Genomic DNA, 19,117 nt, shown 5'->3' on the forward strand with positions numbered 1-19,117 from the left:
AATCATCTGCTTAAAGTCCTTCTGCAAGCTTCTGGATAAGAAACCAGCCCTTCAACAGCAGTACATGGACTTCATGGCTAAACTCTTTTCCAAAGGACATGCTGAGTCTTGTGAACCAGGAACAGAGGCAAAACAACTGTGATGGTATCATCCTCATTTTGCTGTTTTCCATCCATGCAAACCTGAAAATATTAGTGTGGTGTTTGACGGCAGTGCTACCTCTCATGATTTCTTGCAAAATGAGGTGGCACTATCTGGTCCAGACCTTGTCAATAGTCTCTTTGGGGTATTGGCACGCTTCAGTCAGGAGCTCTTCGCCATCATGGCCAATGTAGAGCAAATGTTCCATTGTTTCTATATGTGTGAGGATCACCGACACTTTCTACGATTTATTTGGTTTAAAAACAACGACCCCAAAGCCGACATCTCCAAATTTCATATGAAGGTGCACGTATTTGGGAATAGCCCTAGTCCCACCATTACTGCCGATGGATTATGTAACACTGTATCAAAATGATGCTAAATCGACAAAAAAAAAATGGATGTGATGCAAGATGTTACGTGGAAAAAAAACTTCTGTGGATGATCATTTGGTGAGCTTACCTACCCCTGTTGAAGCCACATACCTCCTGACTCATACCAAGGTGATGTTGTCTACAGTGAATCTACATCTACACAAAATCGCTTCCAACAGCATGGAAGTGATGGCTCATTTTCCAGACAGCAAGTTTGCTAAGGATTTACGTGACCTTGACTTTGGTGCCAACCCGCATTGGAGTATTGTGGGATTTGCAAATGGATACCATCATCTTCACGATTCTCGACATGGACAAGTGCTTCACGAAGTATGAAGTTCTTTCTGCAGTCAACAGCATTTACAACTCCTTCGGTTTCTCAGCACCTGTCGTCGTTACAGGAAAGATGTTGCTGCGTCAGATGACCTTATCCGACAATGCCGGAGCTGTGCTTGGATGGGATGAACCACTTCCCGAACATTTCAAGAAACAATGGGACAACTGGTGTGCCTCTCTCACCGCACTCACCACCGTGAATGTTCCACATGCTTATTGTCCTAATCCACTCGTGCTGTGAGTTGCACGTTCTCTCAGATGCATCGACTGAGGCAATTGGTGTTTGCAGTTATTTGCGGCTTGTCAACGGCAACAATGAAGTCATTGTATGTTTTGTTGTAGGAAAAGCAAGGTTGTCACTGTTACAGACAAGTATTCGGCATTTAGAACTCTGTGCTACTGTTCTGGCTGTCAAATTGGTTGACGTTATCACTGATGAGCTCGACATCGAGCTCAACTCCATCGCTTTCTACATGGACTGTCCTGTGGTGCTCGGATATATCAAAAACGAGTCTTGGCGGTTCTCTGTGTTTGTGGCCAACCCTGTTCAAAGGATCCATATGAGTACATCACCTTCTCAATGGAACTGTGGCAACCGACGTTAACCCGGCAGACCTGGCCACACAGTCTGTAAAAGTTTATGACCTGATGGACTCATTATGGCTGTCTGGGATTCCGAACGACCCCTTAAACCCACTTTGCCTGCTGTGGAGTTGGTTAACGATCCGGAGTTTCGTTCCTAAGCCGTATTAGCTCCAAACATGAACGTTCATTGGGAACATAACATTTCACACATTTCTCGAAGTGGAATTCTTCAATCAAAGGTGTTGCCTTGTTGGTCCACTTAATACGCTTGTTCAAGATAAAGAGGCAGCCTGACAATCACAGTGGTCGACATGACAACCAACAACTTCCAGTTCATCTGATGGAGGAGGCTGCAATGATCATAATTGGCAACATTCATCGTGAGTCCTAGGCCATGGGAATTCACAACCTCGCCAATGGCAAGTAAGTAAGTGGATGTTCCAGGATACCCTGCACAAATTGAATTCCTTCATTGTGTTCTATTGATTGTGAATTTCATATTATCATGTTATTTTCCACTATGTCCCTATCTGTTAGCCGTAGTCTGGTCGATGAATTTAGTGACTCTATAAAATGTACTCTATGTTGTCAGTTTATTTCATTTTTGACAAATGTTCAACATTTTTGAAAATGTTCAAAAACAATTTGAGAATGGTTCGAGCCAAGGTGGCTACCCCGGTTCTCGTGTTCACATAATTCTCTTTGCTCAGTCAATTGCTGTGGTGATATATATATTTTTTTTTAAAATAAAAACCAGGTGAGGAGTGTGATGTAAAATGTATATTTATGCTCTGCCCATGCCTTGCCTCATGCATATTCATGTTTTGCCTCGTGCATATTTATGCTCTGCCCATGTGTTGCATCATCTCCACCTGCAGGGGTGTTGTGGTTCGGCTCTTTCCTATCTGGCGGAACGGTGTGGTTGTGTGTGGGGGGAAAAAAACATGGTTTTTACCATCACACTTGGAGTTTTTAATATAAAATGAAAAGTGATTTAAAATCTCTGTGTTGGTAAGCTGCCTGGAGCATTCTTTCCTTAAATAATCTGGACGTGGAGGCCGTTCCAGGATACCACCCCCCCCACCCCCACTTCCCAACACCAAACAAGCAAATTTTTTTGCTTTCTTGTACAGCAGTACAACTTACCTGGTAATGCACTCTGTGATGAAAGTTTAATGTGTTTGGAGATGAGTATGACATTCAAATTATAACTTGGGCTGTGCAGAAAGTCGTTCCCACCATCCTTCACAACAATTCGATATACTGCTCTCTCATGTGTTTGTGACTGTTTGCTGAATATAAAAGATCCTTTGTTGAATTTTTTAAAATCGCCAACATGCATTTGAAACTGCATTCTCCATGTGTAATCCACAATTTTTTTTTGGAGGGGAGAGGAGGGAGGCATCTGCAATAAGTTTTGCAATCCTTGGACATTGTTGACTGTAACCAATGTTTGACCCACATTGAATTATTTTCCCTGGGCATTGCCTTTCGTGTCCTTTCCATCCTGTTCCGGGAACAATGACGAAGTTGAAAAGAGCTCAAAATACCAACCTGTTGATGTTTATGTGGGTTCCACAGTGCTTTTAATGCACAAATTATTCTTATGAAAAATTTTGGAAAAAAGTTGTATTTGGTTTTTTATATATATTATATAAAATATATATATTATTGAATATATAATATATATTCAAGAGCCTGGTGTTGGCGCAGTGGTTAGGGCAGCGGCTTGGGATCCAAAAGGTCCTGAGTTCAAGCCCCGTTGGGCTACTGAATTAATACACCAGGGGGTTGACTCAGCCTGTCATCCTTCCGAGGTCGGCGAAATGAGTACCAGTGTACTGGGCCGGTGTATACCCCGGTTAAAATAGGTGTACCATATACCTGTGTCGTAAGAGGCGACCAGGGTTGCGTCAGGATGGGCATCCGGCGTAAAACATGTGCCAAATCACTATGCGGATCATACGGATGATCCGCTGTGGCGACCCCGAAAGGGAGCCTCCGAAAGAAGAAGGTGTGTGTGTGTGTGTGTGTGTGTGTGTGTGTGTGTGTGTGTGTGTGTGTGTGTGTGTGTGTGTGTGTGTGTGTGTGTGTGTGTGTGTGTATATATATATATATATATATATATATATATATATATATATATATATATATATATATATATATATATATATATATATATATATATATATATATATATATATATATATATATATATATTCACTGTATATGGCTTTATAATTGAGGTTTCTTTTGTGGGGTAGCACCACTGAGCTATGTTCAGAAAACAAACTGTTTGAAACTTTTAATGCCAAAAACCTTCACTCCACAAATGCAACACTCTTGGAATAATTTTCAGGGAGGATAGTATTTCAGAAATGTTTGACTCATTTTTGTTGGCTTGGTGTTGTGGAAATGTTTGCTGTGAAGTCTGTTGGTATGAGCTCTCTCGATTACTTGTGGCATTGCCTGAATAAAGACAAACATTCAATTACCCCTGTTATCAGTTGCTATAATTTGCATTTAAGGTCATTTACTGATGTTGGTTTTTGCTTTTTCTGATTATTCTCTATTTTTCCTCTCATTTGAAAACCACCCACAGCATGCTGCTGAACTAGAAAAGAAACAGAATGATACCGAAAACAAAAAGCTTCTTGGAACAGTCATTCAGTATGGAAACGTTGTTCAAGTAAGTAATTTGTGCAAACTGCACAATATTTATTTATATGGTTTACCTTGGAATTGCATGGTGTGGTGGGTCACACTTGGTGCTCATTAGGCCATAAAACTCGCACAACCAGTTCCCATTATCAGGTTTATCAGGGAGCCTGCTTTTTCAAAAGCTGCAGCTCATGGTGGTTGTCTATTTCGGAGTACTGCAGTTTACTGTAGCAATATACACTTGCATGATGCTATCTCGATGTCATATAACCATCTCTACATGCCCCCCCTCACCTCCTCTCCTCTTTCCCACTGCATGCCAGCAGTGCCTCCACCTCCATCCCTAACTTTACAGCCCTCCAACATTTGAGCTCTTTGTTCCAATTTGAGAGATCTCTCATTCCAAGTTACCATTGGTAAACCTGACATTATCTGCCTGATTGACTCATTCCTTCCACAGGATGTCCCCGATTCCTCAGTGTCTCTCATAGGGGCATTGTCTTTTCTGGTTTGACAGTCCTGAACCCCATTCCGGTGGGCGAGTTGCTGTTTATGTCGAGAGCTCCATTTCCCACTCTCCGTGTACTACCCTTCCCTCTCCCAACCCTCAGGCGTACCTTCGGCTGTGATTTCCCTTCTGCAACCACCTATTGTTTGGCTGTGTGCTGTACCATCTTCCTGACAGGGATGGGCTTCATTTACATCTCCCTCTCTGCCAACATGGATCATCTTATAACCACTTATCGCAACCATCTCTTCCTCATATGTGCTGATTTCACCTATCACCATACCAATTTATCGGGTGTTGGTACCTCTTTAAACAACCGTGGCATTGCAGTGAAGGACTTTTTTGACTCCATGGGCTTCACCTGGTCAGTGAACTTTCCAAGCCAGTTTTCTCCCGTCCTCCCTTATGGACTTGGCAATGACGAATTTTTCGACGAATGTCTCCTGTTCCGCTTCTGCTCCAACATGTTCATCTGATCATGTGCTTGTGAGAGTCAACATCACTCTGGCTGTTTTCAGTCTGGTGGAGTCTGGCAGGGACTGCAAGCTCCCCTCTCGTGTCAAGACTGGTCTTTCACTTCCACCTCTCTTGATATGAATACTGCCTGGGAATCCTTCCACACAAGCTTACCTTCCCTTATGTACAGATTTATACCATCTCATCTAATTGCCAGACCCATCCTCTCACCCCTGAAGCCTGATGTTGGCTTCAGTTAAGGTAGCTGGCTTAAGATTTTAGAGTCCTGTGTTTGAGAACCTGTCATACCGTTTAATAAGACCTGGTGGGTTGACTCGCGCTGCATCCTTCCGATGTTGGCAAAATGAGTAACAGCATACTGGGAAGAATGAGCCATTGGATGAGAGTATCTTGTGTCGGAATGGCGACCTTCCAAGATATGGAAAACTGCCTCAGCATCCCTACGCAAATGAAGACGCAAAAGGAATGCTTCTTCTTCTTCTCTCGCTCCCAGTACACCGAATCCTGTGGTGAGGTAGTTTCAACTTAGCTTCTCTTCCTGGACATCTGTCCAACCTCAAGATTGAACTTTCAAACTTGTCTTCCTCCTCTAAAACCTGGTGGCACCTTGTCAAGTCTGTTTCTCATGTATCCTCCCGTCCACCCCTTCCGTCACGTTATGTGCCACCACAGCCGACTCTCCTCGGAAGAAGACCGAATGCCTCGATTCTCTGTTTGCTTCCAAGTATTGTGTCCCCAACCCCTCTCTCTCTCTCTCTCTCTCTCTCTCTCTCTCTCTCTCTCTCTCTCTGTACTCACCCTACCCAGTCATACCCAACTGCTCCTGAATCCTGGATACTGTCAACTGCTTCTGGATCCTGGATACTGTGTCAACTGCTCAGTGCTCCTCGATACTGTCTGGATACTGTAGATACTATCTCCTGAGAAGGTGGAGAGTTTTCTGGAAAACCTCTGCCCTGATTTTATATGTACTGATTCTGTCTGGGCTTTTGTCCTTAAATCCTGCTGTGCTGCACTTCATGCTCATCCTCCTTCTGTTCTTTTCACCCAATCATTCTCTCTGAGTCAGTTTCCGTTTGCCTGGAAGCGAGCCAACATCACTGCAATACACAAACATGGTGCAAAAACGGATCCTCTGAACAGGCCGATTAGCTTTCTGCCAATTAGATGCAAGGTCATCAAATCTCTCATTGCCGTTGACATCAAATCCTTCCTTTTCTCGAATGGCGTGATCTCAGATAATCAGTTTGGTTTTGGACCTGGTCATTCTACCCTGGACATGCTGCTTATACTCTCCAAACAATGGAGGGTAGCCCTCAATCTCGGACTGTTATGTCGCCAGACAGACATGTCGCCAATCACAATGTGATTGATTGCAAGGCACAAGTCCATTTATTCCGCAGCATGGAATGTTCACATATCTCCGACTATGTTAAGATAGTGTCTCCCTCACGTTCTACATGCCCCTCCTCCTTTCCTCATCATCTTCCTTGCAATCTCTCTAAATCCAGCAATACAACAACAACGACAACATATTTGGAAAGAATTATAACACTTCAGAAAGACCACAGCATGGACATGAATGAGTTCAGAGCCGTCCCTCTGGACATATATTGAGCTTTTGTTGCAGTTTGGCACCCAGCCTTATCTCCAAACTCTCTGCTTATATCATCGAAGACCGCCTCCTCTGATGGATCACAAACTTCTTCCACTCCCCTAGTCTGTATGTCGCTCTTAACAGGATCCTCTCACCTCCTATCGCTGTCAAGGCTAAAGAACCCCAAGGCAGTCTATTGGGCCTAGTCTTGTTCCTCATCTTACTCAATGATCTCTTTTGATATCCCTTTGAAAATCCTGCCCATCTCTATGCTGATGATTCCACCCTCAGCCATATCATCACTCATCCTTCAGACAGACAGGTACTAACCTCTTCCCTCTCTGTCAACCTTAATAGAAACAGGAGCTGGTCCATCACTTGGAATATATCTTTCGACTCCGACAAATCCCACACACTCACCCTTTCTCTCTGAAACGACCGTCTGGCAAACTCTTCCATCTGTTTCTGAAATATACCACTTGCAGAGGTTGATTCACTCAAACTTTTGGGCCTCACCATCAGCTGTAAACTTTTTTGGGCAGACCATATTTCCAAGATGGTCTTCAAAGCCAGCTGCCGAATGGACACCCTCCGTCGTCCAAGGTCTTTCCTTGGCCAATCTGAACTTTTGACAACCTACAAGGCTTTCATTTGCAGCTTGATGAAGTAGTGCTCTTCTTCTTTGGGCTGGCGCCCCTGCGTCATACCTTGCCCTTCTTGATGCTGTGGAAAGCAAGTCCCTCAATATTATTGGGCTCTCCTGCCTCGAAGTTGGATGTCTCTGCCTGTTACTTTCACACCGTAGACAGGTTGAAGGCCTCTTTGTATACTACCGCCTCCTTTTAGGTCTCACACTCTCTGCCCTCTCTTGATTCTGTCCTTTCCAGGTTTCTGCAGGGTGCATATTGTCCGCCAGTCACCATCTTGTTAAACTCCGAAAATTCAAGCTCACTGCTCACCTCCACCCTTTTGTTCGTCTTCTATCACTTGTGGAATCAACTTCCACAGTCTGTTCAGTTCCATTCTTCTCTCCTGGGTCAAGACAACTCTTCACCACTACCTTAGGTCATGCCACATCCATACTCATGATCTCTTCTGCCCCAAATTACCCCATTCCAAAGTACTCCCTTTTTCCATGTTAATGTGACATTAACTCGAAGCCAGCGATATTTCTTGGAAGTACCTTCACATTGTTTTGGTCTTTCGGAAATGTATGAAAAAGTACTAATATAAAATTTAATTCTGCACATCTGCCAATAACTATATTTTCGAGTGTTGTCGCTCTGCACAAGGGGGTGGGGTGGGGTGGGGTTGGGGGCATGCACATCTGCCAATCAAATTAGGCTTTTATTTGAAATTACCATTTTTAACTCACCTGGATCTTAGTTCTGGGGAGCTTATGGGATGGCGTGCCGTCCGTCCATAAACGCTCGCAACTTCTTTGAAACTACACACATGATTTTGATGAAACTTGACCATAACCTTCATCACCCAGTATGTACCAAAGTTTGTTCACGGCATTAAAAAATCAGGGTGGTTGCCCCCAAAATAGGTATTTGCTTTCTTAGAAACTACACATACAATTTCGATGAAACCTGATGACAACCTTCATCACCCATGATGTACCAAAGTTTGTTCATGACATTTAAAATAATCAGGGTCTGGGAGAGTTTGAGGGGAGGTTGCCCCTCAAAAATATGTATTTGTTTTCTTATTGAAAACTAAACACAATTTTCGATGAAACTAGACTACAGCTTTCTTCACAAGTGATGTACCAAAGTTTCTTCACATGATTTAAATATATTGGGGTCTTAGGGGGTCACCGGGAGATGGGCGGGGGGGTGCTCACCAAAATACGGTATTTGCTATCATATTTCTTAATTCGTACATTTTGCTGATTCTGTCCCATGTTGACCTCCTCAATATCGTTATTCTACCAGGTGAGCGCCCAGAGGTATTGCCTATATTGTTTTGGTCGACACCAGGGGGGAGGGACACCCTTTGCAGATTCAGTGTCCAGGGTCCTCGGCTGTCTTTATCCAGCCCTTTTCCTCAAGCCTTGATCATTTATACAAAGAAAAATCTTTTAGATGCCATCAAAGAACAAAAGTAACAGAAATCCATCTGTTTGTATCAACCATAAGAATGTTTCATGATGGTTTATATATATATAGGGGGCTGCAAAAGTAGGTATACAGTAATGCTATACTGGTATACTCCTTACTGTATCCCTACTTTTGCAGCCCCCTGTATATATATATATATATATATTGTTATGTTTTCCACCCGTTCAGCGTGCGAGCGACCGTTTTTAGCTAATCGCAGCCGCGCGCCCACCGGACGGGCAATCCTCGTCGCAGCTTTCGGATCAACGCCGAAATCCAGCTTCGGGGGTGTTTTTAACCACACTGTAAATCAGCCAACTCTTCTGTCCACGCGCGACAGGGTCCGATCGCCGAATTGTCGATTTACCCAAATATGCGCGCAGACAGAAATGCCGGGGATTTACACCTCAACGGAGCCTGCACGAAAATGAGCCGTTCTTAAGCAGCTCGTTCCGTTTGCGATTTGCTGAGCGGTTTTATATCGCCAAGCCCCGTTGTATCCGGTTCTCTTATCGGCTATTAAAAGCCAGCTAATATTCCGTACGTAATTACAGCAGCTCAATGGAGAAAGGGGATGCAACGCGCAGGTGACGTCCAAACAAGGACATTTATTTATCACACTTATGCAGTCAACGAAGCAATGCATGTATTCCAAACACGAATGCAATGCAATGGATGGGGGCTAGGGACAAGACACGAGTAAACAAAGACCTACAGCCGTTTGTCTATTTATTATTTACATGCACTTAACAGTTCTACTTCAGGAAAAGGCGCCACGACTTCCACACAAAGAAAACCCCACGAAAGGAAAGGGCAGAACAGGACCCGTAGGCCTTTAATGTTCGTGGAGCTTTGGAGACCGCAAGAGGCCGTGCTGGTTACCTGCCACCCTCGTGGTGACTCGCTGGGCGACCCTCGATGGTTCGTCACCACCCGACTGGACTCCACCCTCGACTCCACCGGCTCCCAACTCAACTGGTCAACAACGACCTTTTTTACAACTCTCTTCCAACCACTCGACAACAACTCTCTTGGTGTCGACCCACGCTTCCTTTTTATAGCCACGGAGCCTCGCCCCCTCCCTTCCCGGCGCACGAGGGAATCTTCCAGAAAGGGCATTTTCCCTTGGTGAATCGGGCCCTTTCCACTGCCATTACCTTTGCCATAGCTTTCGTTCTTATCCACTTTTGGAGTGTTGAGATCCACAGCGTTGGTTGGCGGAGATGTTATGCGGGGGGGGGCGTTGTCTGTGGGGATGTTGACCGTTGTGGTGAAGGCGGTGGTGGTTGTTCCAAAATGAAGACAGGAAAAGAATAACGGCTAACTGAAGATTCACAGCCCTGCACACAAATGATTTCCTGTTACACATCGGTGGGGAAATCTATTCTGAACATGCACTTATCGACATAACTGATATAATGGACCTGTATGGTGTTCTGTGAATGTCCACAACCGTAACAATATATATATACATATACATATACACATATACATATACATATATATGTATATGTATATGTATATGTGTATATGTATATGTATGTATATATATATATATATATATATGTATATACATATATATATATATATATATATATATATATATATATATATATATATATGTATATACATATATATATATATATATATATATATATATATATATATATATATATATATATATATATATATACATACACACACACATTTTGCTGGCCTTATAAAATATATTGGAAATTATTCTGGGCCACAGCTTTGTGGAGTGTCACTCGCAAACCACGAGATTTGATTTTTTTTTATTATTTTTTATTTTGTAAAACAACAAGAGGCCAATTTTCATTTAGATTTTTTTTTTTCAAGGTCGAGGCCCATGGAAGAACGAGAATGGCACTTGGTAGAGTGCATACCTCCGCCAGGCTGAATAGTTTACATTTTATATTCCACTGATAGGCTGGATCTGAATCCAGACCTCCAAAATCTAAACAGCTTGTGCTTGTCACCTAACCAACTCATCCACCAAGTTTCGTCCCAATTCTTTTTCAACTTTTTGAGATATCATGTTATACAGAGGGTCCCCGCTATAAGTCGTTGCACTATTCATTGCTTCACATATCCATCATAAATTTATTGTAGAAACAAAATTATGTCGTTTTTCGAATGGGGAATCGATGTTTTCAATTTCAACCTAAATGGAGACATGGTCTTACAACCAGAATTATTTAATGATTTGAATCTAGGTTCAGGGATATAAATCAAACTTGGTACAAGTATGTATAATGAAGTAATAATGTGGGCGGAGGCATATCTGGCGACGTCGCAACGTCAAAGAGTGCCCTTCTAGTTTCCTATGTTTTGTGGGTTTCATACATATTTTTAGGTCATCTCTAAAGCTGGACCAAATGTACGTCCGTCTGTCTGTCCGTACGTCTGTCAACAATTTTTCTTTCCGATCTTTATGAAACTTAGTATGTGGGTAGAGGTCGATGAGTGTTGCACAACGATATAACTTTTGTTCGGGTTCAGGGTCAAGGTCACGAGGTCACGTAAGTTATAAAAATCGCCATTTTCAAAACCGATCTCGTCTGCCATTCTACAAGATATTCGGCAACTGTTTATTGATTATGATGGTAAAAAATATTGTCTTGTATCTAACCGTACAGATTTTTGAATTTCCTTCCTGTTTAATCGTCACGTGATCTGGAAGATGGCCGAAAACGCCGATGCGATTCACAAAGAAGGAAGAAAGGAGAAATGAAATATAAATATAAAACACATTTTAGCCTTTTATATTTATACATTTTTCGCCGAAGGTGCAAAAGTTTCAAAACCCGAAATGTAAACGTCGACATTTATTTTCAAAATATAATTTCGTGCACGGGCTCCAAAATGCCGAGTCATCTTTAACCAAACTGCGCAGTTCGAGCTGCGCAGTAGAACTGCGCAGTTGTCTTCGGTCATCACTAAACATTGAGAACTTGTGGTATTATAGAGATGACAGTCACCCCCACACGGGGGTAATTTTTTAATTGCTAGACTTGAGTGATATTGGATAGGATGTAAACTAATCGACCAATGGCTAAGGGTGGTTTTGAGGAGTGAACCCCAACTGAAGATATTGCAAGCCACAACCAATTTTTTATGGTCCATGTTTGTGTCCACTACCTGAAAAATATGGATGTGGAATTCTTTTTTGCTTTGTCCAATGTTCACTGGCTCATTTCCGTCCTGTGTGAAACACTGCAGGATTGTTAAGATCACTTTATTCGGCTACAACATCCTTAATTTTGAAGACAAGAAGCACCCGCTCCCTACTGGAGTCTCCAAAGGGTTCATGTTATATTTATGTCGATTTTACTCCAAGGGGTCCCAGGATTACACACCAAAAAAATGGTTGCAATCGGTTCAGCCATTTTTGCGGTACCTGGGAACAGACAGACTGTGAATAATTTTGAAGATACAGGCATGACATCAGCATCAAACAAGAGCATTTGTTCTCCTCTCTCTTATGTAAGCAGAATATAATCATTTAGTTTTTGTATATTCATTGTTTTCTTGCTATCATGCCAATTTATATGTCAAAAATTCAATATCGTCAGTTTGCAAACTCCATAAATGCAACAATAATGACACAACAAAGTCAAAACCTACACAACAAAGGCAAACAGGTTAGAAATACAATTCAAATAAAGAAATAATTTTACAATAACAATCGACAGGTCAAATAGCTGTTTATAACAAATATGTCATTTTCAGTAAAATGCAACATTTTCCAATTATTTCAACAAAATTTACAATATGAAGTACCCTGAATATATCCTTCTGCAATTGAACGCATGTATATACTTTACACTATGTATGAAGGAAATCTGATTTGTCTCAGTTGCATATCCAAACACTTGATCCTCCAGTGTATTTATGATGGCTAAATTAACATATCAAATAATGCATTTATTACATCATACATTTTGAAAGTGTGTTCCCTGCTGATGGCATCAATCCAAATGATAATAACCTTTTTTGATACTCTGGTAGTCCCTTTCAATACAGTTACTGTAATGTTTATTTGGACAGTTTTATCCCTGTGCCTGGTTGTGTATTGAGGTCACGTTTATAAGACTGACATCACTGAGTCTATATCTGCATTTCCAGGAGTTTCACTTTTGCAGGTAAAACATACTTTAAGCATGAACACACAAAAATACTGATGTGTCATGGTTATGTTTCTACAGGGTAGCCCGAAAGTTACTTTACCCCTGATAAATTTCTCGCACTTCCCTCCGTCCCTTCCCCCTCTGCCCTCGCCCCCTCGCCCGCTATGGGATGCGGAAACACTGACTCAGAAGAATGATGGAGCTTCAGAAACAATGACAAATTAATTATTGGAAGTACTGTACAATAAAACCTGTATATTAAAAGAGTTGAAGAACAATGCTTCACTGGGAAGGGGTAAAAAGTGACTTTCAGGCCACCTTGTATGTTTGTATATGTATATGTATATACATGTATATGTATATGTATATGTATGTATATGTATATGTGTATGTATATGTGTATATATATGTATATGTATATATATGTATATGTATATATATGTATATGTGTATATATATATATGTATATATGTATATGTATATATGTATATGTATATCTATATATTTGTATATATATATATATATATATATATATATATATATATATATATATATATATATATATATATATATATATATATATATATATATGTATATATATATATATTTACACAGTCAACCCCCGCTTTATCGCGGTTCACCTATCGCTCCCCCGGTTCATCGCGGGTTTTCCCTTGGAACGTAACTAATTTTTTCTGCGGATTCCCCCGGTACATTGCGGTAATAATATATAAAATACAAATAAAAAACGCGTGGTGCTCGACCAGTCACACAACGCACGAGACAAAGTTTCGCTTGTGAACTTCGAATATTTTCTACGTTTTTTTTTTTCTCCAAGCCCCACGATGCCGCCCAAACGCCCTGCACCTTCTAAGGCTTCTGGCAAGGAACCGAAGCACCAGAGGAAGGTCCTGACGCTCCAGGCGAAGGTGAAGGTGATCGATATGCTTCGGAAAGGAAAAAGGTTTGCCGCCGTTGGACGAGCACTGCTCGTACCCCGCACCTCAAAACCGACCAGACCAGACGAGTCGATCTCCAGCACCTCAAACGCAATCACTGCCAAACCGACCAGACCAGACGAGTCGATCTCAGGCACCTCAAACCTGATCACTCCAAATCCGACCAGACCAGATGAGTCGATTTTTTTTTTTTTTGGGGGGGGGGGAGGCGTCCGTTCATCGCGGATTTTCACTTAGCGCGGGGAGGTTTGGAACATAACCCCCGCGAGAAACGGGGGATTACTGTATATGTATATATGTATATATATATGTATATGTATGTGTGTGTATATATATATATATATATATATATATATATATATATATATATATATATATATATATATATATATATATATATATATATATATATATATATATATATATATATATATATATATATATATATTGTGACGTCCACGGGACTTGAACAGTCCCGCCAACGTAGAATGAGCCGAAACGATGGAAGCGGTTTGTTTATTTATAACCCAAACATGGCGGTTCTAATCGCTCTACCGCAAACGGGACGAGGAAGGTGGCAGGAGTCACTTTTCACCGAGTTGATGATGTTTATTCGTTTTTATTATTACCAGAAATAACAAGACTCTGCAAGAAGAGGGATCCGGGGCGATTCGACGGGATGGTGTGGGATCGGGCGTGGGGAAAAACAGACAATTCCAATGAATATAGAGATCTCAAACCTCCTAAGGCGCTAAGCACACACACACACACACACACACACACACACACACACACACACACACACACACACACACACACACACACACACACACACACACACACACACACACACACACACGCAACGTAGCTATTTCTGGTGGTCAGGCTGGACCGTGGTGTGGACGCAACTGTCCCTGGATCGGCGTCGGACGAGCTGGCCTTGCTCTCGTCAGGGGGGCAGGAGAAACCGTGGTGCTGTCGACCTCCTGGTCTTGGCCCTAGTCCGCTCACAGCCGCCAGGGAACCAGTTCTGGCGCCAAGTTGCGAGCAGGAGAGGGAGGCAGGTCCGCCCGCCGTTCGACCCCGTACTCAGTCAGCAGAACCCCAGAGCCAACCAAGGTGAGGCACGAGGCTCAGCAAGGCTCCAAGACACGATCAAGAACACGATCGAATCAGCGCAACAACAAGGACGCTCTCTCTGCCGCCACAGGGAACCACACCAAAAAAACACGATCTTTTGGTTGCAATCTTCTTCCTCTTCTTTTTCGACCCCGAACAGAACCTTTTTATCCTTCTGTCCTCGTCACTTCAATCGAGCCGTTTATTGGCCCACCGCCATCGCCTTCCGCCAATCGTGATCACGGGGCGGAGCCATCCGCTGCACTGTCCTGTGACGTCACGGCCAGTCTTCAGAGAATACCAAAAGGGGTTTACGCAGACACACTTACCCTATCCCGTGTCCCTATCTAATTACGTGACATTTATCATTTCCCCCTTGAAGAAATGAACATTTACGAGACAACTTATCACCACTGAATTGCTACTTATTACATCGAGATCCTGGTAAACTCGAACAGCATGGCATACCTAATTAAACATCCTAATTTCCCTTTGAATGCATACCCCCCCTCAAACGTAACTATATATATGTGTATATATATATATATATATGTATATATATATATATATATATATATATATATATATATATATATATATATATATATATATATATATATATATATATATATATATATATATATATATATATATATATATATATATATATATATATATATATATATATATATATATATATATATATATATATATATATATATATACAGCACACATCAAACTTGTGGAACATTTTAAGTCAATAACCTAATGTATTGAAAATGTTTGGACTTTCTGGGAGCATCCCCAATTATGTCACTGTAGCACGTGCATACACTGATGAACCAAAACATTATGACCACTGACAAGTGAAGTGAATAACATTGATTATCTTGTTACAATGGCACCTGTCAAGGGGTGGGATATATTAGGCAGCAAGTGAACAGTCAGTTCCTGAAATTGATGTGTTGGATGCAGGATAAATGGCAGGAGTAAAGACCTGAGCGACTTTGACAAGGGCCAAATTGTTATGGCCAGACGACTGGGTCAGAGCATCTCTGAAACGGCAAGGCTTGTGGGGTGCTCCCGGTCAGCAGTGGTGAGTACCTACCGACAGTGGTCCGAGGAGGGACAAACCACAAACCATCGACAGGGTGTTGGGTGGTCAAGGCTCATCAATGCGCAAGGGCAACGAAGGCTATCCCGTCTGGTCTGAACCGACAAAAGATCTACTGTGGCACAAGTGACAGAAATTTTTTATGGTGGTCATTAGAGGAATGTGTCACAATCCACAATGCATCGCACCCTGCTGCATATGGGGCTGCGTAGCCGTAGACCGGTCAGAGTGCCCATTATACCCATGTCCACCGTCGAAAGCACCTACAATTTGCACGTGAGCATTGGAACTGGACCTTGGAGCAGTGGAAGAAGGTTTCCTGGTCCGATGAGTCCTGTTTTCTTTTAGATCACTTGGATGGCCGTGTTAGTGTGCGCCGTTTTCCTGGGAAAGTAATGGCACCAGGATGCACTGTGGGAAGACAACAAGCCGGTGGAGGGAGTGTGATGCTCTGGGCAATGTTCTGCTATGAAACGCTGGGTCCGGCCATTCATGCGGATGTCAATTTGACAAGTGTCACCTACCTAAACATCGTTGCAGACCAGGTACACCCTTTCATGGCAATAGTGTTCCCTGATGGCAGTGGCCTCTTTCAGCAGGATAATGCGCCCTGCCACACTGCACACATTGTTCGGGAATGGTTTGAGGAACATGATTAAGTGTTCATGGTGTTGCCCTGGCCTCCAAATTCTCCAGATCTCAATCCGATTGAGCATCTGCAAGATGTGCTGGGCTGACAAGTCCGATCCACGGTGGTGCCACCTCGCAACTTACAGGACTTGAAGGATCTGCTGCTCATGTTTTGGTGCCAGATACCACAGGACACCTTTAGGGGTCTTGTAGAGTCCATGCCTCGGCGGGTCGGTGCTGTTTTGGCAGCACACGGAGGACCAACAGCATATTAGGCAGGTGGTCATAATGTTTTGGCTCATCAGTGTATACTCGCTGTGTATGTATATAATGGCCTGCAAAAGTATTCGCCCTCTCCCAAAAATGCCACATTGAGATGAATTGCAAATTATGTTGAAACATTTTGTTTTTTTTTTTCCATATGAGCTTTTATATTCATAACTGAAGAGATCAAACAAAACACTGTTGTAGTTGAAGAAGGTTACATGTCAGGAATACCTGTAAAAAACATGTACAAATCAAAATTAAGTTGAAAAATTATTCATCCTCTTGGTCAGTTCTTGGTGGAAGCACCTTTTGCAGCAATGATGACAAGGAGTCTTTTTGGGGAGGTCTCTTCCAGTTTTGCACAGTGAGATGGTGACATCTTTGCTCATTCTTCATGTGAAAATTTCTCTAGTTCTGCCAAGTTTGATGGGGATTGTCAATGGACTGCAACCTTCAAGTCTCGCCATAAATGTTCAATTCGGTTCAAGTCAGGACTTTGACTGGGCAACTCAAGAACATTTTATTTTCTTTTTATGCAGCCACTCCAGTGTGTCTTTAGCTTTGTGTTTTCAGATCATTGTCTTGTTGAAATGTGAATCTCCTAACCAGTTTCAGATTAATGGCTGACTCGAGCAGGTTTTCATTCATCAAGGATTCTCCTGTACTTTGCACCATTCATCATCCCTTCTATCCTGAGAAGCTTGCCAGTCCCTGCTGATGAAAAGTCGCTCCATAACATGATGCTGCCACCGCCATGCTTGAGAGTAAGGATGGTGTTGACTGGGTGATGTGCAGTGTGAGGCTTGCGTGAGACGTAACACTTTGAATTTTGACCAAAAAGATCAATTTTTGTCTCATCTGACCAAAAAAACTTTTCTTCACATACCTGCAGTATCATTAAGATACTTTTTTGGCAAACACCATACGAGCTTTAAGATGCCTTTTTTTCCAGTACTGGCTTCTTTCTTGCCACCTGTCCATGGATACCAGCTTTGTGAAAGGAACGGAATGTTGTTGATTGAACACTGACCTCTGTCTTAAATAGAGAGCCTTGCAGATATTTCAGTCATTGTTGAATTTACAGTGACGTACCAAACCAGTTTCCTGCTTGCACAACTACTGAGTTTGGATGGGTGATCTGATCTGGGTAGAATCTGGGAGGTATGATACGTCTTCCACTTCTGAATGATGGATTTCACCGTACTCAAAGGGATAATGAGTGACTTTGAAATTGTCTTATAACTCTTTCCTGAACGGTGCTTCTCCACCATTTTATGTTCCTTTGTCTTCATCTTTTCCTTGTTGGTTGACCAAGTGAGGTGCACCTTTCAACTCAGATAAGTGGAGGAGCTTAATTTTTAAGTTGTTCCACTGATTACATACTGGTGAAACCTGTTACACTTATTTTGTAACATTTCAAACAAACAATTTGCTCCTGAAGTGATTTCGGTTAAATTAGGTGAAGGGTTTGAATACTTATGCAACTGAGAATCGTCTGATTTTTTTTTTTTTCTGTTTATCGAACTTATTCACGTTTTATCTGCATTTTTTTTTTAGCTTTATCACTTTGCAGTAGTTTGTGAGGACTCCATATATTGTTTGATTTGAAAGCATCATTAAACAAGCTTCGGTGGCATTAAAATGTGAAAACTTTGGAGGGGGAGAATACTTTTGCAGGCCAATGTATAGAAAGATACCATGCCAAAATCTGGACAAGTTAAGGTATGTGTTAGCTTCAACAACAGATAAGTCAGCTACTCAGCTTCCAACAACCGAAGATGCCTTATCCCGTCATGTCATGCGAGCCAGGTAGCAATTTGGTGTCAGAGCCATGTTGCGAATCCTGAACCATGGGGTCCAGTTGGCAGTGGTTGGGAATGATCTGAGAACAATTGTCTTGAGCCAGTTATGTAGACAAATGAAGTTGCTCTTATTGAAGTGCAAGATCTTGCACACCTCTACTGCACAGATCATGATTACAATGTCAACAGAAAATGTCACTGTCTGCGAACAGGACTAAAATGCAGAGTTCTGTGCATGTCATGGAGGTGATTGTCACAACTCCATTTATCAGTAGCAATCAGACAGTGATA

General features: G+C 42.0%; 1 protein-coding gene across 1 annotated transcript in view; it reads left to right on the forward strand.

Annotated features, from left to right (window-relative positions):
* Positions 1-19,117, forward strand: part of LOC147032632 (inositol 1,4,5-trisphosphate-gated calcium channel ITPR1-like) — a 578,387-nt gene that overhangs the window by 84,119 nt on the left and 475,151 nt on the right. Inside the window, exon 4 of the mRNA XM_085850787.1 lies at positions 4,039-4,125. Within this exon, the coding sequence (XP_085706913.1) occupies positions 4,039-4,125 (87 nt within the window). The remainder of the gene's footprint in view (positions 1-4,038; positions 4,126-19,117) is intronic.

Source organism: Eptatretus burgeri, chromosome 2, assembly GCF_056783735.1.
Source record: "Eptatretus burgeri isolate ZD-2024b chromosome 2, Ebu_testis_v1, whole genome shotgun sequence".
Taxonomy (NCBI): domain Eukaryota; kingdom Metazoa; phylum Chordata; class Myxini; order Myxiniformes; family Myxinidae; genus Eptatretus; species Eptatretus burgeri.